This window comes from Oncorhynchus gorbuscha, linkage group LG17 (assembly GCF_021184085.1).
Source record: "Oncorhynchus gorbuscha isolate QuinsamMale2020 ecotype Even-year linkage group LG17, OgorEven_v1.0, whole genome shotgun sequence".
NCBI classification, from domain to species: Eukaryota; Metazoa; Chordata; class Actinopteri; order Salmoniformes; family Salmonidae; genus Oncorhynchus; species Oncorhynchus gorbuscha.
This window is the reverse complement of record NC_060189.1, coordinates 51,385,651-51,409,366: the sequence shown is the minus strand read 5'-3', so window position 1 is coordinate 51,409,366 and position 23,716 is coordinate 51,385,651. Positions and strand designations below refer to the sequence as shown.

The window sequence follows — 23,716 nt, the reverse complement described above, 5'->3', positions numbered from 1 at the left end:
TTAGCTAACAACGTGCCATTGGAACAGAGTGACGATTGCTGATAATGGGCCTCTGTATGCCTATGTAGATAGTCCATTTAAATTCTGCTGTTTCCAGCTACAATAGTCATTTACAACATTAACAATGTCTACTCTGTATTTCTGATCAATTTATTTGAAATGGACAAAAATATGCTTTTCTTTTCTCAAAAACAAGGACAATTCTAAGTGACCCAAAACGTTTGAACGGTAGTGTATATTTTGATTTGTTTAACACTTTTCTTTTGGTTACTACATGATTCCATGTGTGTTATTTCATAGTTGTCTTCACTAATATTCTACAATGTAGAAAATAGTACAAATAAAGAAAAACCCTTGAATGAGTAGGTGTTCTAAAACTTTTGACCGGTAGTGTACACTGACATCCAAATATTTTGCATTTATCAAACTGCGTTGTGTTCGGCCACAAAAGGCTCTTACATAACCCAAATATGTGAGAAGGGAGACTAATTCAAAGGACAATAGAATGGATGAAGTGGGCTTCCTCAATCCATCCACCATGCAGGTCAGTCGGCGTGCACCAACCATTCCATCTACTTCTTCAGTGATGTCTTTTGCTTTCCCTTCTAGTGCCACCCCAGAGATAACCCCCTTGATAGGCGCCCTGTTTTGATGATCCACACGCGACACATTCCAATCCGATATCTTTATGAGTCGCAAAGCACGCTCCGTCTGCTCCGGACACACACAAACAAAATAAGCCCAATTCTTGTTATTCTCACGGATGCCACGTAATCCAAAACCGTCAGTTTCAAACAAAACATCCGCTTCCGACATCTTCCTACGTTAAGTCTTCACTTAACTACCACTACTACTTATTCTGTGGTTTTTTTCCCCCAATAAGGTGTGTTGCTGCCAACTGGACGGGGTTGGAAAGAAAACAAGTTTAAAAAAAAATCCATATGTGATGTAGAAAATCTAACTTAATCCACACAACAAAAAATAATACTTTAACAAAAACAAAGCTCACTACTTCCATCCTTCAGCTTCATATCTCCCCTCTCAGGCTCTAAGGCTTGAGGGTGGTATGGCTCTTGCCAATACTCCATGCATCTCCTCCGCTGAGAAGTCTTCCAGTCCCAGGAACTGCTCTGCCACATCCACAATGATAGTTATTTTCCTGGACTTCCTCTCCACTTTGGCAGTGCCGTTAACCACCGTAGTTATAAAGGCCACAAAGTCCACCAGCTTGACATGCAAAATGTCTGGCAACCCCTGCAGAGAAGGCCTATTCACCACCATAGGCTCTTCAGGACCATTAGATCCCTCTATCCTTTTTACAGCTGTTTCATATGAAATGTTCTGGTTGGCCCTGACTTCAGCGACCTCATCCTCTTCCACCCTCGTCGGCCATTCTTAAGATGTCGCTTCATGATCCCCACCACAATCGCAACACTTCACATGCTCCTCACTTTTACAACACATGAGATGATCTCTTCCACAACATGGACATCTCAAATTGTCCCTTCTGCAGACACTTTCCACATGTCCATAACCTGTACAGTGATTACACTGCGTTGGTCTTTGGATAAATCCTCTTACATGGTAATTCATATACCCAAACTGCACTTGGGTACGGATGGACTCGTAAAAAAAAACTTTCAAAAAAACTCCACTCACCACACGATTCATCCGCCGTGCATCAATCACCCCATGGATACCTTTTTATTTCTGCAACATCGATTTCCCACAAGACTCCTGCTCAGGAAGTTGGTGGCACCTTAATTGGGCAGAACGGGCTTGAGGTAATGGCTGGAGCGGCATCAGTGGAATGGTATCAAACTCAGTTTCCATGTTTGCCATTCCATTTGCTCTGTTCCAGCCATTTATGAGCTGTTATCCCCTCCGCAGCCTCCTGTGGACGCCAGATATGACCCCCTTGAGGGGTGCCCTGCTCCGAATAGCCACGCATGACATGGCAACCTTCTCGAATCGGGTGAAACACAACACCCGCTCCTTCTGTTCCTCTGATGTACAAGAAATCAGAACGAGTCCACTTCTCATAATCCACACAGAATTCCCTTTACCATCACTCTTTCCACCAGTCTGGATCTCTGAAATGGATTACTCTGATTTGGCAACTTGTTCCGCTCCTCTTCAACAAACGTTCTCCTATAAGACTAGGGGACATACACAGAACTGGACGTTTTATTTCCTAACTCTGCTTTGCTCTGTTTTCCATGCTGTCAGACGCTATAATGGCACAGATATAAAGAAGAGTCCTCCATCTATCTTTATGATCCACACCTCCCTGCTTGCGCCATCTTGCACCTACGAGTCACATCCTCACTTCTGTTTACACTGAAGAGAAAGGATCTTATTGGTTGGGAATCATAGCTCAAAGGGTGTGGTTAAATGAAAATGTATGTGTGCGGTTCTTTGAAATATGATACTGCTCTATTACACATCAAACCTTCTTCTTGTGCATTTCCGGCAGACTAGACGCTGTATCGCTGCATTTCTCAGGTCAGAGTGCAAATTACACATTTAAATATCTAATAACCTCACACCAGTAGATGCAGGCCGGTGGAATACAACAGCTTCCTTGTTATTTCGATTTGCCTATCATTTGAGCTCAATCAAATGTATTTATAAAGCCCTTTTTACATCAGACGTGAAAGTCCTAGCTCAAAATTGTTACAGGCGAAAATGAGGTTAGTCAGGTCACAGAATGACCTATCCTCAGCATACCACCGGCAATATAACATACTTCAATCTCTACCTCACCACATTCCTCACACTTCCCGTCTGTGTGTTTCCCCACTAACAATAACCCACTACCCAATCCACAATGACCCAACCACAGCCTTGTCAACAGAACCCCATCCCTCCTGTCACACCCCAGATACCCAACCTCCCTCTCAGAATTCTGGATAGAAAAACTGCCTTCCCCACTCCCTCTCACACTCACATTGCCACTCCTGGGTCAGCCCCTCTGCTATGATGCTCGTACATTCCATCCCCCCTAATGGGACCACCTTATGCACCGCCTCCTCCTTCACAGCTGCTTTCGGCTACCTCATCTGCTGCCTCATTTCTCCCTACCCCAACATGAGCTGGGCAGTGGCGGTTGTAGACCATTTCAACTGGGGGGGGCCAAGCTGGGGCCAGTTGTACTGTTAGAGGGGCCAGATACATTAGACGTTATTGTTGTCATATCGTTTTCTTCACTGCATTGCAGGCATTAGCAGGCAAAAGACCATGTTCATAATCATCATCGTTGCCACGGTCTAATAACGGATGTAATAAAAAAAAGCAACAGCAAAAACAAGTTATGTAAAAATGATTTCATACTCCATTTAGGGGGGCCACAAGGGGGTAAAAAATAGTTGTCACAGGGGCACTACTAATTATTTCTAATTTATTAACAGATTTGATCACATAAAGGAACAGGTGCAACCTGACTATGCCAAATGTGTTAAAGGTGTTATAAATAATTTATGAATAGAAAAAAAGGCAAAACCAAATCAGAGGCGGGGGGTTGTTGTGTGTAACATCCCAAGGATTCTGGATAGCAAGGACCCCCGGAGGGCAAGGACCGAGCTTTAAAGAGTTTCCACTATGTTCCACAGGTACAAAGTCCAAAAAATGTAGGGTATTGTACAAATTAATAAACTTAGTTTTTGGCTAATTTCAGTGTTTTTTGGCTATGCCAGCACACCAAACAACAAGCCTGTATCATGTGAGCATCCCCAGATAATCAACTAAAAGGACCTAGTAATCCCCCAAAAATTCTGACCCCAGTAGACTTAATGAGAACTACAATATTTCAGCTAAAGAATAGCTACAATTTCTCCCTGTTGTGGACATGCCTATGTCTGATGAGGTAACTCAAGAAGGAGAAGCTCTTGTAACATAGTTTGCACTTGAAGGGCCTCTCCTTGGTGTGAACGGTCTGGTGCTGCTTCATATATTTTGTCTTAGCAAAGAGCTTCCCACACGTGGGGCAGGCAAACGGCTTATCGGCGTCCGTCCTAACGCTCGGCCTACCATGTTGTGACCCAATGACACCAGAGGAGGTAGAAGCATGAGCCACCACCCTCAGGTGGTTAGTGTTGGAGCTCTCTCCTTGACCTCTAGCCATTGTTTGGGTGTTGTTGGGATTGTGTGCTGTGTTATAGGTTAGGTACCTCTCGTTGTGAACACCGATCCTGACCCTGTTTGTATTTGTGGGGTAACCATGAGGTAGCTGAGGAAGGCTAGACCCAGATTCAGGCCCAAGCCTTCTATGAACCCAGACCCCACCAGGCATTAGATGAGACCCTGAAGGAGAAGACCGACTACCACCAGGGGGGTCTCCCACCACTACCTGTGAAGGCTGAAGCCCAGGGTGACCTGCTCTATTCATCATAGATACTGTGGTGTTTGTATCATAGGAACAGGAGGGTCTATCTCTATCAGCCCCAGGCCCTGTATCATCCCTGCACTGAGACTGTGAAGAGAAGGGTCTGGGCTGCAGACTGGATCCCTGACTGGAGCCTCTGTCTCTCTGATGACCACCAGGACCGAGGTTGTTCAGTCCACCTGTCCATTGGTTGTGTTCTGTGTGGTGGTGGAGGCTCTGTCCCTCTTGGTTGGGTCCCGGTTCCGATTCAGGAAGGAAGAGAGACCGCTCCGGATCCAGGGTTCTGATTTGTTGCCAGGGTTTGTGACCAGCCACTTTAGAGGTCCAGTCTCTCCCGCCAGTAACACAGGATATCAGCAGGTCTTCATGGACTGCAGACTGTAAACACAAATTGAACAGAAGAGCATGAAGGTTTATATAAGAAACTCTTTGCTGTACACAGAAACATGACATTCTAAAATGTTAACCACAGTCAAGCAAATATCTAACAATGTGAATCAAATACCTAACAATATAGAGCCATTGGAATGATACAAAAATAACATTAAAACAAAATGGCATTACAATCAGGTGACAAGTAAAACTGAACAAGTTCCACAGACATGTGACTAACAGAAATTGAATAATGTGTCCCTGAATAAAGTGTGTGTGTGTGTGTGTGTGTGTGTGTGGGGGGGGGGTCCAAATCAAATGTAACAGTCAGTATCTGGTGTGGCCACCAGCTGCATTAAGTACTGCAGTGCATCTCCTCGTCATGGACTGCACCAGATTTGCCAGTTCTTGCTGTGAGATGTTACCCTACTCCTCCACCAAGGCACCTGCAATTTTCCGTACATTTCTGGGGGGGAGAGATGGCCCTAGCCCTCACCCTCTGATCCAACAGGTCCCAGACGTTCTCAATGGGATTGAGATCCACGCTCTTCGCTGGCCAAGACATTCCTATCTTGCAGGAAATAAAGCACAGAATGAGCAGTATGGCTGGTCGCATTGTCATGCTGGAGGGTCATGTCAAGACGAGCCTGCAGGAAGGGTACCACACGAGGGAGGAGTATGTCTTCCCTGTAACGCATAGCGTTGAGATGATGCTGTGACACACCGCCCCAGACCATGACGGACCCTCCACCTCCAAATCGATCCCGCTCCAGAGTACAGGCTTTGGTGTAACGCAAATCCAACCATCACCCCTGGTTAGACAAAACCGCGACTTGTCAGTGAAGAGCACTTTTGCCAGTCCTGTCTGGTCTAGTGACGGTGGGTTTGTGCCCATAGCCGACATTGTTGCCGGTGATGTCTGGTGAGGACCTGCCTTACAACAGGCCTACAAGCCCTCAGTCCAGCCTCTCTCAGCGTATTGCGGACAGTCTGAGCACTGATGGAGGGATTGTGCCTTCCTGGTGTAACTCAGGCAGTTGTTGTTGCCATCCTGTACCTGTCCCGCAGGTGTGATGTTCGGATGTACCGATCTTGAGCAGGTGTTGTTACACGTGGTCTGCCACTGCAAGGACGATCAGCTGTCCGCCTCGTCTCCCCGTAGTGCTGTCTTAGGCATCTCACAGTACAGACATTGCAATTTATTGCCTTGACCACATCTGCAGTCCTCATGCCTCCTTGCAGCATGTTCACACAGATGAGCAGGGACCCTGGGCATCTTTCTTTTGGTGTTTTTCAGAATCCGTAGAAAGGCCTCTTTAGTGTCCTAAGTTTTCATAACTGTGACCTTAATTGCCTACTGTCTGTAAGCTGTTAGTGTCTTAACAACCGTTCCACAGGTGCATATTCATTAATTGTTTATGGCTCATTGAACAAGCATGTGAAACAGTGTTTAAACCCTTTACAATGACGATTTGTGAAGTTAATTTGTAAAAATACAAATATCTTTGAAAGTCAGGGTCCTGAAAAAGGGCCATTTATTTTTTTGCTGAGTTTAGAATAACTTGTCTCACTGTTAACACTTGACATTTTCTGTAAATCTGGTATTCTCCCTTTGATAAAAAAATATTTTAGAATACTCTGGAAAAGTTCAAAATTACTTATTATTATTCTGTAAACATGACACTTCATCAGTGAAGCATTTTAGGACACCAACCATCACCATATCCTCTACTCTGCCTCATCATACTCTATTTCCTCAGTTCATCTCATCCAGTAATCTACTACATCCTAAACCAATAGAATTAACTACAAACTAACTAGTTCTACACTACATGTCACTATACAGGGGCCGTGTGCATTTCCTGCTGGTGTATCCTGAGGTAGCTACTCTCTGAGAACCTCTTCCCACAGTGGGTACAGGTGAACAGCATTTTTCCAGTGTGGACCTTCAGGTGCACCTTCAGCTGGTGCTGACGGGAGAACCTCTTCTCACAGTGGGGGCAGCTGTAGGGTATCTCCCTTGTGTGGACCCTCTGGTACCACTTCAGGTTGGAGGAATTGGAGAAACTGGCCCGGCACAAGTGGCAGACTAACGATTTCTCCCCCGTGTGCATCCTTTGGTGGATATCCAGGCTTTCCAACAGAACGAACATGGGAAGCGCTTCTCTTTGCCACCGGATCTACTGATAGCGTTACTACTACTAATACTGTCATTTGTCAATGGGCTTGTGTAGTCATTTAGTGTTGAGGCACGGATATTGTTTGAGGTCTGGTTTAACATTCGGAGAGTGTGAGGAGGACGAATGCCAGGGAGTGTCTGATGTCACAGGGTCCATGTTCCAGTTGATAGATCCTATAGAAGGCAGGCTGAAGGCAGCTCCTGTTAGGGGGTTAAACTGAGGCGCCATCCGGTCTCCCGGGTGGCACAGTGGTAAAGGGCACTGTACTGCAGCGCCAGCTGTGCCACCAGAGACTCTGGGTTCACGCCCAGACTCGGTCGTAGCCGGCCGCGACCGGGAGGTCCGTGGGGCGACGCACAATTGGCATAGCGTCGTCCGGGTTAGGGAGGGTAGGGATATCCTTGTCTCATCTTGCACCACTCCTGTGGCGGGTCGGGCACAGTGCACGCTAACCAAGGTTGCACGGTGTTTCCTCCGACACATTGGTGCAGCTGGCTTCCGGGTTGGATGCGCGCTGTGTTAAGAAGCAGTGCGGCTTGGTTGGGTTGTGTATTGGAGGACGCATGACTTTCAACCTTCGTCTCTCCCGAGCCCATACGGGAGTTGAAGCGATGAGACAAGATAGTAGCTACTAACGATTGGATACCTCGAAATTGGGGAGAAAAAGGGGGTAAAATTCACAAAAAATAATAATAAAAGAACTGAGGCACCATCAGTCTCTCTGAATCACATCTATAGGATCAGGATGGATACGGACACGTCCTCGCAGACCAAAATCTACACCTCGCCCTGGTCTCAGCCAGTCCATTGTCATGGAGCCTAAAATTGGATGTAGTTGTGTTCGACTGTCTGTTTCTGTCTGTCCCATCCACTGACCTTCACTATGTCACCTCTAGTCCTGGCCGCCTCAGTGATGTTGTCCCCTGGACCCTCCTGGGTCTGGGAATCCAAGATGGCCGTCCAGTCTCTGTTAGCTTCCAGCCAACCACCTGCAGGAAGAGGCTATAAAATGGGCTTGACAAACATGTGAGAATTCTACATGTTTTTTTTTGGTCAATTACCAGGTCAAGTTCATACATTGTGTGTTTTTGTATGTAAACACGAGTTGTGTTGATTTCATTTTAATAAATATCCAGATCCATCACTATTCCCATTGAAGATCTATTACTGTATGTAGGCTATATGTCTTTCTCTCTTACCTTGCTCCCCCACCTTTAGTCCACTCAGCAGGTCAATGTTCTCTGGTCCGTCTTGTATTGTCTCCTCTTTGACCAGCAGCAGATCAGGCTTCCCATCCTCCATGTCTACTGACTGTAAGAGTGAGAGGATGTTGGATCAAGAAATCTGATATGAGCACCCTGCTATGGAGCATTTTCTGATTGGGCAATGAGGGATTGCTGTGAGTACTATGCAAACATGTTAATTGATTTAATTACATTTACATTACATTTAAGTCATTTAGCAGACGCTCTTATCCAGAGTGACTTACAAATTGGTGCATTCACCTTATGACCTTTGACAGTCTTTAATGGTTTGATAATTGAAAGGCATGGTCCCACACTAAGACAAAATTAAATCAGGACTTGGGCCCGTATCCACAAAGAGTCTCAGAATAGAAGTACTGATCTAGGATATTTCCATATAATTGTATTAATTGTGATCTAAAAGGCAAAACTGATCCTAGCTCAGCACTCCTGCTCTGAGAGGGTTTGTAGATATGGGCCCTGACCTAATATAATTGACAGTAGTTTACAGTGGGCTCACCTCAGTGAGACTGTGTGTGGTCCTGTGCTGCTCAGCTGGTTCCTCTGTGGGTTCAGGAGGAGGTGTAGTCTGGTTGTCATCCACGACTATGGCCTCCTCAGGGTTCCCCAGACCCTCCTCACACCCCTCCTCCTTCACCAGCAGCACCTCTGGACCCTCCTCCTCCTGGAAGAGACAGGTGATACAGATCACACAGACAAACACTCCCTCAGGTATGTACACAAAGATAAAACACACTTTTGACAGAGTCTTTACCCATCCCCACCACGTTTGAGTCATATACTGTATTTACAGAATGACTTCATTGTTGTTAAACCCATCATGGTGGACATAAATATGTTGTGGGTAAATGGGTCAGCTATGATAAGTCAAGTCATCAGACAAACCTGACTAAACTATTTTGACGTGTACAGTAGGTGTTTGTTAGTGAGTAGGTATATATTTGTTCTAAAGAGCTGTCATGTTTATGCAGAACAGGGTGAGATCATATGTGATGTATATTAAAGAGAGTCTCAATGAAAGTCTAAGAATGAAAAGTCCCATGTAGGTGTTTATTGAACATAAACAAGTTTGAAATACACCATCTGAAAACCACACACACGTCTCAATTAAACATCTGCATGAACTACATGAACTGCATTCATGTTATCTTAGTGTCTTGGGGGGGGGGGAAACATTTTAAATGGAAGTAATGTACTAGGCATGTGAAAACCATCATATAGCCTACACCAGTGTTTCCCAATTTCGGTTCTCAAGTACCACCAACATTAAACATTTTTATTGTGGCACTAATTCAACTTGTCAACTAATCATCAAGCCCTCTGAGTAGAATGAGGTGTGCTTGTCCGGGGCTACAATGAAAATGTGTACCGTTGGGGGACTTGAGGACTGGAGTTGGTAAAACACTGGCCTACACAGTACAAACACTAAGCAATATACTTTTTAGGCTTATACATCCTACAATGTCTGGGCCTTGCACTTCAACACTCGTAGTTGTTGTGGAAATTGACCCACTGCTGTTGTTTACTTTGCATCTGCGTCATCTCTCTGAGTGTTCCTTTAATGCAGGGTTTGATCTAAACGTCAGAAGCTATCGAGTGGAATGGTTACTTTCGTTCGGTTCTAATTTTGAGTAAATAACTCACGGACACCAGAGAAGCTTAACCAAGTTGAATTCTTCCCAAAGGGTCGATACAGCTGTAATTCCGACACAGACATGGCTTCCCCCGTGGTAGTATTCATACCCCACTGTGGGTGGAGTCTCCTCCTTATCGCTAAACATTGCATCATTATTGCTAAGCAGGGAACTAAGTGATATGAGCCTTCAACGGTTTCTCCCCTTACCAGTACTGTCACATGCAATTGTTTTCCCTGCACTCAGCCCCCCCCCCCTCATGTCTCTTTTGTAACTAATGTTCCTATACTTCTGAGTATAAAAATGTTCCAGGTTTAACCCAGAATCCAACACTTTCTATGTTATAGAGTGGAATGGTTTTTCTGCTGGTGTATCCTGAGGCATCTCCTCTCAGAGAACCTCTTCCTGCAGTGCGTACAGGCGAACGGCTTCTCTCCTGTGTGGACCCTCTGGTGCCTCTTTAAATGACCAGCCTGGGTGAAGCACATGTGACACTGGGTACAGCTGAAGGGTTTCTCCCCTGTGTGGACCCTCTGGTGCCTCTTCAGGGTGCCAGCCTGGGTGAAGCGCATGTGACACTGGGTACAGCTGAAGGGTTTCTCCCCTGTGTGGACCCTCTGGTGGATCTCCACATTCTGGGAGCAGCTGAAGCTTTTGTTACAGAACATGCAGAGGAACCGTTTCTCTTTACCATTGCCTGACGTGGCTCCCCCTCCCTGAGCCTGGGCTCTAGCTCTGTCGTTTGAGTTCAATTCCTGATCTAAAAGGATGTGGCCGTGTGAATCGGAAGGCCCCATGGACATGGATAATGGGTCGCGATCCCTGAACATGTGTAAAGAGGAGTGGGTCGGGACATTTAGATTTGTCTCTAGGCTGTCCCTGTAGTCTAAGAAGTCATTACTGTTGCCCTGTGAGTGTCCTTCTCTTAAGTGAGTCTCGTCTGCATTCCATGTCAGAGGAGCATCACTCTCCACTTTCACAGTCATCTCATCTACGACCAGACCCTCCCCTTTCTTATCTAGACAACCTTCAGAGTTTACACTACTACTGTACCGGTTCCAGTCTCCTCTAGACAAATCAGTCTGTCTCTCTAAACCCAAGAGCATGTTGCCAGGGTCCATCTCTGTAGCGTAAGAACAAGAAGGATCATCACCTCCAGTGTCTAACGTGTCACCATCTCCATGGGAATGAACAGTCTTCTGGCTCTGGTGAAATACTGGTAAATACTCTGATCCGGGAGCAGGAGAACAGCCCAGTCTCTCCAGACAAAGTTTCTCTAGGTCTGATCTGTGGTCAGATCCTGTGTGTAAGAGGCTGTGTGTTACAGTTAAAGTCTCGTTGTCTGTCTCGGACTTGAGGACGGCGTTCGGCGTTCCACTGACCTCCATGATGCTGCGTCGGGTCCTGGGCTGGGGCGCGGCGGCAGCGAGGTCCTCCGTGGCTTCAGGGGGCGCTCCAGTCTGGATGTCTCTGCAGTGACGTGGGTCCTCCTGTCCTTCAGACCTCTCCTGCTTGACCCTAGGCCCTGCAGCCTCTGCATCTGCAGACTGACACAAGAGGTTATTACCGGTACATGAGTTGAATTGTATAACAATGTCGTGGGGAAGTCTCACAAGCTCCCCTGTGGCAAGTGAATAGCCGAAGGGAGCCTTTCTGAAATAAACTGGCCACATTTAATGTACCGTAAATTTGATGCAACACTAACCTCGATCACGATAACATGCTGGGTTGAGGTTCCACTCCCTTCGTCAACAGTGATTGGTTGGTCATCTCTCCATGTATTATGTCCCGCTGGCTTCACAATGCTTCTGTAGCCTCCAGTGAAATGTCCTTCACCTGAGAGAGTAATTGGGGGGGAAAAGAGGTTAAGTTCAGTACTGTCAATGTTCAACACTACTGTACACTGTTTACAAGGCAAGGATGTTAGGGAACACTTAGCATAACTTATTGATATACTATTTATAGATCGATATTGTTTTCATTGAGGAAATAAAAGAAAATGCCATAAATCAAGAATCTGGTTAGAATGTGTCTTTGCACAAGATCACTAAGTAATTAGGGGAATTATTGCATACTATCAAAAACTGACCAAGACCAAATTCTGGTTAACCATATCATTAACACATCTAAAGTTACACATGCTCAGAAGAGAACGGGGCTATAGGCCCCACAGGCTCTGCCATGTCGTCCAGTCGATATGTGCCAAACTTGAGGTGATGTGTTCACCTTTTCATAAAAAGTATGAAACTTGGTACACTTTGGAACCCTGAATATGTTCAGATCTATGGGGCGATCACAAAAACGGCACTTTTTCATTCTGACACAACTAAATGTATTTTAGATGTAACGGGTTGAAGGTTGGAGTGGAGTGCATGTGACCATCTAGGCCAGACCAGTTGTCAATTTACTCAGAGTAGGGTAGAGTATACAGTACATGTCCATTATACAGATATTCATTTTAGGCAAGATTCATGGCTTGGATGACCAACAGGGTCATAGCAGATCAGTGTGTACGAGACCCTCAAGCTAGAGAGTTGTCCACAAAGGCTGACAAATCTCATTCTAAATAGATGCACATACTCATTCCACTTCATCCTCTTTGGGACATTAGCCCATAATGAGTCAAAAGGTTGACCTTAAAATGAGGGACAGACATTTCACGTGAGGAGATGAACCACTAATCACATGAAATAAATAAAATCTTCAGAAATGACTGTCAAAGAAACACAACTAGGGCTTTACAATGATGGTGAAAACTTGGGAGAAATGTTGGGGTTAAGTGGGTTCAAATATTCTAAGTCACAGAAGAGACACAGAGGGCGACATGTCAAAATGCTGAATTGTGGCACATTAGGAAGTCTTTATTCATATAGACAAATCAGATGTATTCAATGTTCCATGTGGTCTATATTAAGGGAAACGTCATTTAATATAAACAGGCTTTAAATGTAATATTGGTGCACAATTTCTACTTAAAATATCAAAGGAATGCACAAGGTACTCATTTGGTGAAACGACCCTTGAAGTAGTCAAAAAATGTCCATGTTTGTAACTATCTTGAGAAGCATACCATAGAACCTCAATCTTCCAGCACCATGCATACTACCAAAGCCTTCTTGAAGTCTATGGTTAAAAAGTTAAAGGGAGGGGGGGGGGGGCACACATATGTCCCTGTCCTGTTCAGAATCCTGCTTGCTATTGCCTTAGATTGGTGTCAATAGCTGACTCCATGCTACTTCATTCATAGACGCAAAACTGCTTTAGCGCCCATTGGCAATAGTATCTTCCGACCTGGGTAGTTTTGTTATTAAGAGCCCCAACACTTGCTTTCAACATTTAACATACATCGCTTGCCGTACGGTTTTGGGAACATAAGGAACGTAATCTTTCATATCAGCAATAAATTATTTACGACACCTTTTTATAGGGTTACCACACAGCCATATTAACATGTTACAGTGCTTGTTTATGGAAAACAGAAGGACGACAGAGTGGACTACCTGTGTTAGTTAGCTACCTGCTCTCCGAACACCTGTGTAAACGGAAGACGGACGCCACTGAAAAATACTGTCTGTTGGTTGCAACCGTGTTTAATTCAAACAAGTTAACAGTGTACAGTAAGTGTGTATTTTGCATTTGTGAAATCATTTTGATGTGATATGAATGTAAAGGTCTTTATGCTTCTACAACAGTACCGCAATTGAGAATCAATTCATGTTTAGAAATAGTGTTTGGCTGTTTTGGCTTCCAGAGACAATTCGCCTTTAAACAAAACATTTTAGATCCTTTGACTATAAGGAGTAACATTAGGCTCATTTAGTCCAATATTGGCCTAACTCTATGAATACATTTCCAGTAAAACAGAATAAATAAAAAAAATGGTTGATTCCGCATTGCTCCTAAACTGGGACTCACTTTCAAGTGTTGTTTCTCAAAAAAAAGTTTTTTTTAAATCAACAGAAACCTGCTCATGGCAGTCCACCATTATATAATTATCGGAACTGTTTATGATGTTGTACTTGACCATCAAAGCATACACTACATGGCCAAAAGTATGGTCACCTGCTCATCAAAACTCTCCTTCCAAAATCATAGGCTATAATATGGAGTTGGTCCCCCCCTTTGCTGCCATAACAGCATCCACTCTTCTGGGAAGGCTTTCCACTAGATATTGGAAAATTGCTGCAGGGATTAGCTTCCATTCAGCCATGAGCATTAGTGAGGTCGGGCACTGATGAGAATGCGTTTCCACCCGGCTCGCAGTCGATGGGGTTGAGGTCAGGGCTCTGTGCAGGCCAGTCAAGTTCTTCCACACCGATCTCAACTAACCATTTCTGTATGGACCTCGCTTTGCATGGGGGCATTGTCATGCTGAAACAGTAATGAGCCTTCCCCAAACTATGGCCACAAAGTTGGAAGCACAGAATCGTCTAGACAGGCCTGGAGAACTCCAGTCCTCGGGGGCCTGATTGGTGTCACACTTTTGCCCCAGCCCCAGCTAACACACCTGACTCTAATAATCAATTAATCATGATCTTCAGTTCAATGCAATTAGTTGAAATCAGGTGTGATTGCTATGGATGGGGGAAAAGTGTGACACCAATCAAGCCCCCGAGGCCTGGAGTTGCCCAGACCTGGTCTAGCATGTCACTTGAACTAAGGAGCCGAGCCTGAACCATGAACAACAGCCCCCGACCATTATTCCTCCTCCACCAAACTTTACAGCTGGCGCTCTGGATTTGGGGCAGGTAGCATTCTCCTGGCACTTCAGGGAATGCGTTTCCACTGTTCCAGAGTCCAATGGTGGCAAGCTTTACACCCCTCCAGCCAACACTTGGCATTGTGCATGGTGATCTTAGGCTTGCGTGCGGCTGCTTAGCCATGGCAACCCATTTCATGAAGTTCCTGACGAACAATTATTGTGCTGACATTGCTTTTAGAGACAGTTTTGAACTCGGTAGTGATTGTTGCAACCGAGACAGACGCTCTATGCCATGGGTGTCAAACTCTGGCCCGTGGGCCAAATTTGGCCCGCGGGGTAATTATATTTGGCCCGCGAGACAATACCAAATTACTACTAGAGCTGGCCCGCCGGTATTATACAGCGCATTCACCACTAATACTACGAATCCCATAATGCTCTGCTGTTTTCGCGCGCCAATCAGGACAGGACCCAGAAACGCCCTTCCCAAAAATGGCAAAAAGAAAGGCAGAAAACAGGAGCTTTCTGGACAAGTGGGGGGCAGAATATCTGTTTACATATGTAAAAGACAAACCTGTGTCTTGTTTGTGGAGTCAACGTGGCTGTAAGTACGGAGTACAACATTAGACGACACTATGAAACGAAACACCATGACAAATACAAGGACCTGGACATGACTCAAAGGAGCCAGAAAGTAGAGGAGATGAAAAGAAGTTTGGTTTCACAACAGAATATGTTTAAAAAAGCCACATCACAAAGCGAGGCTGCTGTAAAGGCTAGTTATATAGTGGTAGCAGAGATCGCAAAATCAGCCCGGCACTTTAATGAGGGAGAGTTCATGAAAAAGTGGATGATGAAGGTTTGTGACCTCGTATGCCCAGAGAAAAAACAAGCATTTTCAAACGTGAGCCTGAGCAGGAACACAGTAGCTGATCGCACATGTGATCTTGCCACCAATCTGTATGACCAGCTGATGGAAAAGGGAAAATATTTTGTTGCGTTCTCCCTCGCTGTGGATGAGAGCTGCGACGCATCTGATACTGCTCAGCTGTCAGTCTTCATCCGTGGAGTGGACTCAAATCTGTGTGTTACGGAGGAGCTATTAGGATTCAAATCAATGCATGGCACAACCACAGGAAAGGAAATCTTTGAGGAGGTTTCCAAATGTTTAACTGAAATAAAGCTGCCGTGGGATAAACTCGTTGGATTAACGACAGATGGTGCGCCAACGATGTGCGGTAAAAAGAGTGGACTGGTGGGCATGGTTCGGGAGAAGATGCGGGAAGAGAACTGTGCAGGTGAGCTAACTGCATCATACATCAGGAAGCACTGTGTGTCAAAGCCCTAAAGATGGAACATGTTATGACCACAGTAACACAGGTAGTTAACTTTATAAGAGCCAAAGGTCTAAATTACATTTACATTTACATTTAAGTCATTTAGCAGACGCTCTTATCCAGAGCGACTTACAAATTGGTGCATTCACCTTACGACGACATCCAGTGGAACAACCACTTTACAATAGTGCATTTAAATATTTTAAGGGGGGGGGGGGGTGAGAAGGATTACTTTATCCTATCCTAGGTATTCCTTAAAGAGGTGGGGTTTCAGGTGTCTCCGGAAGGTGGTGATTGACTCCGCTGTCCTGGCGTCGTGAGGGAGTTTGTTCCACCATTGGGGAGCCAGAGCAGCGAACAGTTTTGACTGAGCTGAGCGGGAACTGTACTTCCTACTTCCTCAGTGGTAGGGAGGCGAGCAGGCCAGAGGTGGATAAATCACCGCCAGTTTAAATCTTTTCTGGAGGAGTGTGGTTCGGATAACGCAGACGTGCCGTATCACACAGAGGTGAGATGGCTAAGCAGAGGAAAAGTACTGAACAGATGTTTCGAGCTGTGTGAGGAAATATGTCAATTCCTGGAAACCAAAGGGAAGGATACAGCAGAGCTCCGGGAGCAAAAGTTCCTGTGTGAGCTGGCCTTTCTCTGTGACATCTCGAGCCATCTCGATGCGCTGAACCTGCAGCTTCAGGGGCGGGGGCGCATCATCACAGACATGTACGCTGCAGTGAGGGCCTTCAAAACTAAACTGTGCCTGTGGGAGAATCAGATGCTGCAAGGAAACCCTTGCCATTTTCCCTGCTGCCAATCCATAAAAGTGCAGATCTCTACCGCCGTGTTCCCATGCGCACAGTTTGCTGAAAAACTCAAGTGTTCTCGCCGCTGAGTTTAGCCGGCGATTTGCCGACTTTGATGCCCAGAAATGCAAGTTTGAACTGCTTAGTAATCCCTTCGCAGTTGATGTGGAAAATGCACCAACCAACATCCAAATGGAGCTGATTGAACTCCAGTGCAACGACACGCTGAAGTCAAAGTATGATGCTGTGGGCGCCGCACAGTTTCCACGGTTCATCCCTGACACAATGCCTCAGCTCCGCACCCAAGCTGCTCAGATGCTCTCCATGTTCGGCAGTACTTATCTATGCGAGCAACTTTTCTCCTCGATGAGGATGACCAAAACAACTCACAGGAGACATCTGACTGATGAACATCTTCGCTCGATACTGAGGATTTCTTCAGCTCAGAGCTTGAGCCCAGACATTGATGAACTAGCATCCAAGAAGAGATGCCAGGTATCTGGCTTGGGCACATCAGATTAGACCAGTGTGCAATAATTAACGTTTTCTTTATGCACTTTTTCTTGCTACAAGGCATGGGCTTGAATGGTTGATTGATTTATTATCATTTTATTTGTAAAATTATTAGCCAGTGGAAAAAGTTTATTTAGGTATTTAAATCAGAAGGCTGCAAATAGAAAAGAGGCATACAATTTTTATTTAAATTGTATTTATTTAATAAATGAATGCCATTGATGTGTTTTTTCATTTGAAATTCGATTTTGCATGTCTCCACTATTAAATTATATATTGTATGGTAATAAGCGATGCTTTTCCATATTCAATGTTAAAGCAAAACTTGTTTGGGTCCATATTAAAAGGTTAATTTGTTCAATGTTGGCCCGTGACTTTGTTCAGGTTTTACATTTTGGCCCACTGGGTATTTGAGTTTGACACCCCTGCTCTATGCGCTTCAGCAGTCCCGTTCAATGAGCTTGTGTGGCCTACTACTTCGTAGCTGAGCCGTTGTTTCTCCAAGACATTTCCACTTCACAATAACAGCACTTACAATTGACCGGGGCAGCTCCAGAAGGGCAGAAATTGAACGAAGTGACTCATTGAAAAGGTGGCATCCTATGATTGTGCCACGTTGAAAGTCAAAGCTCTTCAGTACAGGCCATTCTACTGCCAATGTTTGTCTATGGAGATTGCATGGTTGTGTGCTCGATTGTTTACACCTGTCAGCAATGGGTATGGCTGAAATAGCAAATCAACTAATTTGAAGAGGTGTCCAAACTTTTGGCCGTGTAGGTGTCATTTTAAAAATATTTTTCATAAATCACATTCTGTGTTGTGTTTGGTTCAGCAGATATGACAGAAAATGCATTGTCCGGTTATGGTGGAATAGCAAAATGACGTTTGAGGTTGTGCATGGCATCCTTCTAGTCATTGACCATCAAAACATAGGGGTGGGTATACATCACATTTTCCGTAATATCATGTTAGATTATTTGGTTATGGTGGAATGGAAAAAAGCCACCAGGATGCGTTTTTTCTTTTTTACGATGGCTGCATGTGTGTTCAGGACCCCCAAACTCTACTTGTGTACTAAGGGTGTGTTCGTAAATTAAGAACGTTTCGCTCTCGGAGTGCACACTGGACGCTCTGATCGAGGAAGTGGGTTCATCCGAGCGTTCTGACCTCAAAACGGTAGTCAAGCACCCAAGCTAACAGGCTAAAGTTGGCTAGCTACTTCCAGACACATGAGAGAACACCTCACTCTGACCATTTTACTCGCCGTAGCAGAGCTGGTTAGGCTGTTTTCATGTTATCTAGATCGTTGGTGACAAACTGCTGGCAACAATAGAATCCCTTTTTTTGCCGAGGTTTACTGACACCGGTCACTTTTAACCGGTGTTGCGCGTTCGTAAGTTCATGTTATTCTGCCCTCTCTGGCACACCCAGACGAGAGTGCGCTGAAATCAGAGTAGATAGATTGAATTTACGAACGCACCCTTGGTGTCATGCTTTTATGAAAGCGTGAACATAATTTCCACATATTGCCAGGGCTATTCTGAAAAATGTACCTCTTGCCGTTGCTCTGTATCGGTCGAGGATCTTGACACTTCTGGGACTGGCGAGAACGCGCTCTCGCATAGTCTTCTCTGTGCGTTCCCGTGACACTTTCATTTCCAGAAGCTGTAGTTTCCTCCTCAATGTCCTGTTTTCTTTCTGGCTTTGAGTTATTTCCAAACGAAACACTTCATAGTCGTCGTCTACGACTTTACAGATCTCCGCCACGGCTGCATTCGCTAGCACCTCCATGATGGAGGCTATTTGAGTGTGGAAAACCATACTGTTCACGTTAGCCATTGTTAGATGCTATCTAGGTAACGTTAGCTATCAGTCAAGTCCTGTCTCCAAATCGAATTAAAGACTACATTGGATAAGTATGTGATGCTGTGCAATTAAATGAGTAATATTTTTGCTAAAACGCTGACGTTTTCTTGATCACTGTTTACTTCCTTTTTACTTCTTCTTCGGAGTTTAACGGCGGTTGGCATCCAATATGTTGCATTGCCTCCCCCAACTGGACTATAATATAAATCCATTATACTTTCTGATAATAAAAAATAAGACATATATATTTTAAAATACATAAACACCCTTCCAACTAACCCTACACTCATTAACCCACTACTTTGACCCTATCTGCTCCTGCACCATGCCAAAGGCCTGGTATTTATAAATGCATTTATAAAGCCCTTTTTACATAAGCAGATGTCAAAGTGCTATACAGAAACCCAGCCTAAAACCCCAAACAGCAAGCAATGCAGATGTAGTAGCACAATGAGGTTCATTTTGAGAAAAGACTGCTAACCTTGATAGCTATCTATGTATAACTAATTTCTCTCACGATTATAAAGCAAACAAAAAACTGCATATTATTGGCCTAAAAGGTTTGCTGTGTTAGCCCAGTCTATCTTATCTAGGGTCCAGGGTCAGGATTGCCTTCAGAAAGTATTCACACCCCTTGAATTTTTCCACATTTTGTGTTAGCCTGAATTTAAAATACATTAAATTATTAATTCCTTTGTCACTGGCCTACACACAAAACCCCATAATGTCAAAGTGGAATTATATTTTTTGAATTATTTTACTAATGAATTAAAAATGAAAAGCTGAAATGTCTTTAGTCATTAAGTATTCAACCCCTTTGTTATGGTAAGTCTAAATAAGTTGAGCATTAATGTTTAACTTTTTTTTTTATGACTTCATCTCTGTACCCCACACATGCAATTATCTGTAATGTACATCAGTCGAACAGTGAATTTCAAATACAAAGACCAGGGAGGTTTTCCGATGCCTCGCACAGAAGGCCACCTATAGGTATTTCAATATATATATTTTTAAAGCAGACATGAAATAACTCTTTGGGCATGGTGAAGTTATTACACTTTGGATGGTGTATCAATACATCCAGTCACAACAAAGATACAGGCATCCTTCCTAACTCAGTTGCCTGAGAGGAAGGAAAGTGGTGGCTGCATCATGTTATAGGCATGCTTGTAATCGTTAAGGAATGTGGGGGTTTTCAGGATAAAAAGTTAACGGAATGGAGATAAGCACAGGCACCACCCGTAGAGGAAAACCTGGTCCAGTATGCTTTCCACCAGACATTGGGAAATTAATTCACCTTTCAGCAGGACAATAACCTAAAACAAGGCCAAATATACACTGGAGTCGCTTACCAAGATTGATGTTAAATGTTTTGACTTAAAGCAGCTTAAATCTATGGCAAGACTTAAATGGCTGTCTAGCGATGATCAACAACCAACTTGACAGAGCTTGAAGAATTGAAAAAATTGTGTGCAAATATTGGACAATCCAGGTGTGCAATGCTCTTAAGAGACTTAGCCAGAAAGACATCACAGCTGTAAACACTGTCAAAGGTGATTCCAACATGTATTGACTCAGGATTGTGAATACATATGTAAATTAGATAGCAAATTTCTTAAATAAAATACAGTTAGCGTTTCTAAAAACATGTTTAGATGGATGAGAGAAAAAAATATATTGAATACCTTTTGAATTCAGGCTGTAACATGACAAAATGTGGAATAAGTCAGGGGCTATGAATACTTTCTGAATGCATTGTATTTCCAGCCCCCAAACATGGAAACGGAAAGAGACGTTTGTCACACAAAACACCAAAGTCTAATGACATTTTGACGATTTTTCATTAGGCCAGAATTTATACATCCACTGCTGTCCACGTGTCTCTGTCAGCCATTCATCACTGCCTTGGAAAAATGTCAGTGTTCCCGTCGAACCACGTCGAATTTTGGAGAAGTTATACCACTGATTTTCAAGTCCATTCGCAAATTGTTCATGCCTCAGCTATTCTGTAGCCTAATGAAAAATAATAGTGTAATAGCCTACAGTTTTCTTGACATTTTGCTTGCATTATTGTGATTGGCTCATGTTTTACCGGTACGGCGTACCCCCACTATTTATTTTGCCGGGACGCCACCAGGACCACCTTACTTTCATCCTGATTACATGTCACCATACTCTATACAAGGGCCGTGTGCATTTTCTGCTGGTGTGTCCTGAGGTAGCTCCTCTCTGAAAACCTCTTCCCACAGTGCGTACAGGAGAATGGCCTCTCTCCCGTGTGGACCTTCAGGTGCATCTTCAGCTGGTCTTGGCGGGAGAACCTCTTCTCACACTGGGGGCAGCTGAAGGGTTTCTCCCCTGTGTGGACCATCTGGTGCCTCTTCAGGTGGTCCTGGCGGGAGAATCTCTTCTCACACTGGGTACAACTGAAGGGGTTCTCCCCTGTGTGGACCCTCTGGTGGATCTCCACCTTCTGGAGGCACCTGAAGCCTTTGTTACAGAACATGCAGAGGAACCGTTTCTCTTTACCATTGCCTGATGTGGCTCTCCCTCCCTGAACCTGGGCTTCAGCCCTGTTGTTTGAGTTCAATACCTGATCGAAATGGTGTGAACCGGAAGGCCCCATCGACGTGGACACTGGGTCGCGATCCTTGAACGCATGTAAAGGAGAATTGGTTGTGATGTTTAGATTTGTCTCCAAGCTTCCCCTGTAATCTAAGAAATCTCTGCTCTGTGAGTGTCTATCTCCTAGGTGACTATCTGCATTCTGTGCAGGAGGAGCATCGCCCTCCACTTTCACAGTCACCTCATCTACCACAATAACCTCCCCTTTCCTATCTAGACACCTTTCAGAATATACACTACAACTGTACCGGTTCCAGTCTTCTCTAGACAGATCAGTCTGTGTCTCTAAACCTAAGGACATGTTGCCAGGGTCCATCTCTGTATCATAAGAACAGGAGAGATCATCAACCCCAGTGTCTAGCACATCACCATCTCCAAGGGAATGAACCGTCCTCTGGCTCTGATGAAATACCGGTAAGTAATCTGAGCCAGAAGCAGGAGGACAGCCCAGTCTACCCAGCCCCTCTGGGTCTGATCTGTGGTCAGACCCTGTGTGTAAGAGCCGGTGTGTTACATTTAAAGTATCAGTGTCTGTCTCTGACTTGAGATTGACATTCAGAGCGGTGGCCAGGTCCTCTGAGGCTACAGGGGGCACCACTCCAGCCGCTGCTCCAGTCTGGATGTCTCTGCTGTGTTGTGGGTCCTCCTCTCCTTCAGTACTCTCCTGCTTGACCCCAGGACCTGCAGCATCTGCATCTACAGACTGACAAGAACAGAGGAGGTTATAATCGATATAATTGGATAACAATGTCTTAGGGAGTCTCACAAACTCCTACACGGCATATACATATTGATGCAAGCCAGTGAATAGCTGAGGAAAGCATTTCTGAAATTAACAAGCCACATTTAAGCAACATGTTACACTATGACACTAACCTCTATCACGATAGAATGCTGGGTTGAGGGTTCACTCCCCTCATCTATAGCTATGGGTTGGTCATTTCTCCACCCATTGTGTCCCGCTGGCTTTACAATGTTCCTGTGGCCTCCAGTGGGATGCCCTTCACCTAAGAGAGTGATTGGGGGAAAGGGGTGGTTAGATTAAAATAATATAAAAATAATAATATATGCCATTCAGCGGACGCTTTTATCCAAAGCGACTTACAGTCATGTGTGCATACATTCTACATATGGGTGGTCCCGGGGATCGAACCCACTACCCTGACGTTACAAGCGTCATGCTCTACCAACTGAGCTACAGAAGGACCATGTGAATGCTCAACGCTATATTATATATTATTTACAGTCTACAATTGGCAGGAATGTAAGGTAACACTTCTTATAACTTGTTGACATACTATTTATTGATTGATTGTGTTCCATGCATCACATTATTTTAAAAGTATGATAATAGGAAATTCAGTAAATCAAGAATCTGGGTAGAATATGGTGGTGTCTTTGTGCAAGAATTTGTCCTTAATTTGTCCTGACTGGTAAAATAAAAGTAAAATACAACAAATGTGCAAGATAGTATGCAATTCTTCCCCTGATTACTTAGCAAGACCCAATTCTGGGTAACACTTCTAAACGCATGCGAAACGGGACGAAAGCCCCCGCAGCCTCGGCCTCCTGCAAAATATACCTCTTGCCATTCCTCTGTATCGCTCTCGCATTGTCCTCTCTGCGCGCTCCCGTGCTGCCTTCAGTTCCAGTAGCTGTAGTTTCCTCCGTAATGCCCTGTTTTCTTTCTGGCTTTGAGTTATTTCCAAACGAAACACTGCATAGTCATCGTCTACGAGTTTACTGATCTCTGCCACGGCTGAATTCGCTAGCACCTCCATGATGGAGACTATTTGAGTGTGAAACACCATACAGTTAGCCATTGTTAGTTAGCTAGCTAGCGTTACCTAGATAACGTCTATCAACCAAGTCCTGTCTCCAACGAGAATTAAAGACTACATGGGGTAAATATGTGATGCTGTGCAGTTAAATTGGTAATATTTTAAATTAACTTGGTGTTAATAAACGTCAAAATAACAACAATAAAAACGCCAAGGTGGAAATTGTTCTTCGTCATTGTTTCCTTCCGTTTACACTGTAG

The 23,716-nt window shown here is 44.4% G+C and overlaps 1 protein-coding gene across 2 annotated transcripts; it reads right to left on the bottom strand.

Annotated features, from left to right (window-relative positions):
• Window positions 1–308: 308 nt before the first annotated feature.
• Window positions 309–23,716, bottom strand: LOC124001616. 2 transcript variants are annotated; one of them, XM_046308566.1, is made up of 9 exons: window positions 23,258–23,716; window positions 22,552–22,682; window positions 18,738–22,378; window positions 11,541–11,671; window positions 11,218–11,382; window positions 8,701–8,865; window positions 8,136–8,247; window positions 7,813–7,925; window positions 309–4,762 (listed from the first exon to the last, which is right to left on the bottom strand). In XM_046308566.1, the coding sequence occupies exons 3-9, from the start codon at window positions 19,021–19,023 to the stop codon at window positions 3,824–3,826; spliced, it is 1,911 nt and encodes a 636-aa protein (XP_046164522.1). In that variant the 5' UTR covers window positions 19,024–22,378; window positions 22,552–22,682; window positions 23,258–23,716; the 3' UTR covers window positions 309–3,823. The 2 variants fall into 2 exon arrangements, 1 of the variants encoding a protein (XP_046164522.1); XR_006832826.1 differs by having other exon boundaries at window positions 4,627–4,762; window positions 7,813–7,938.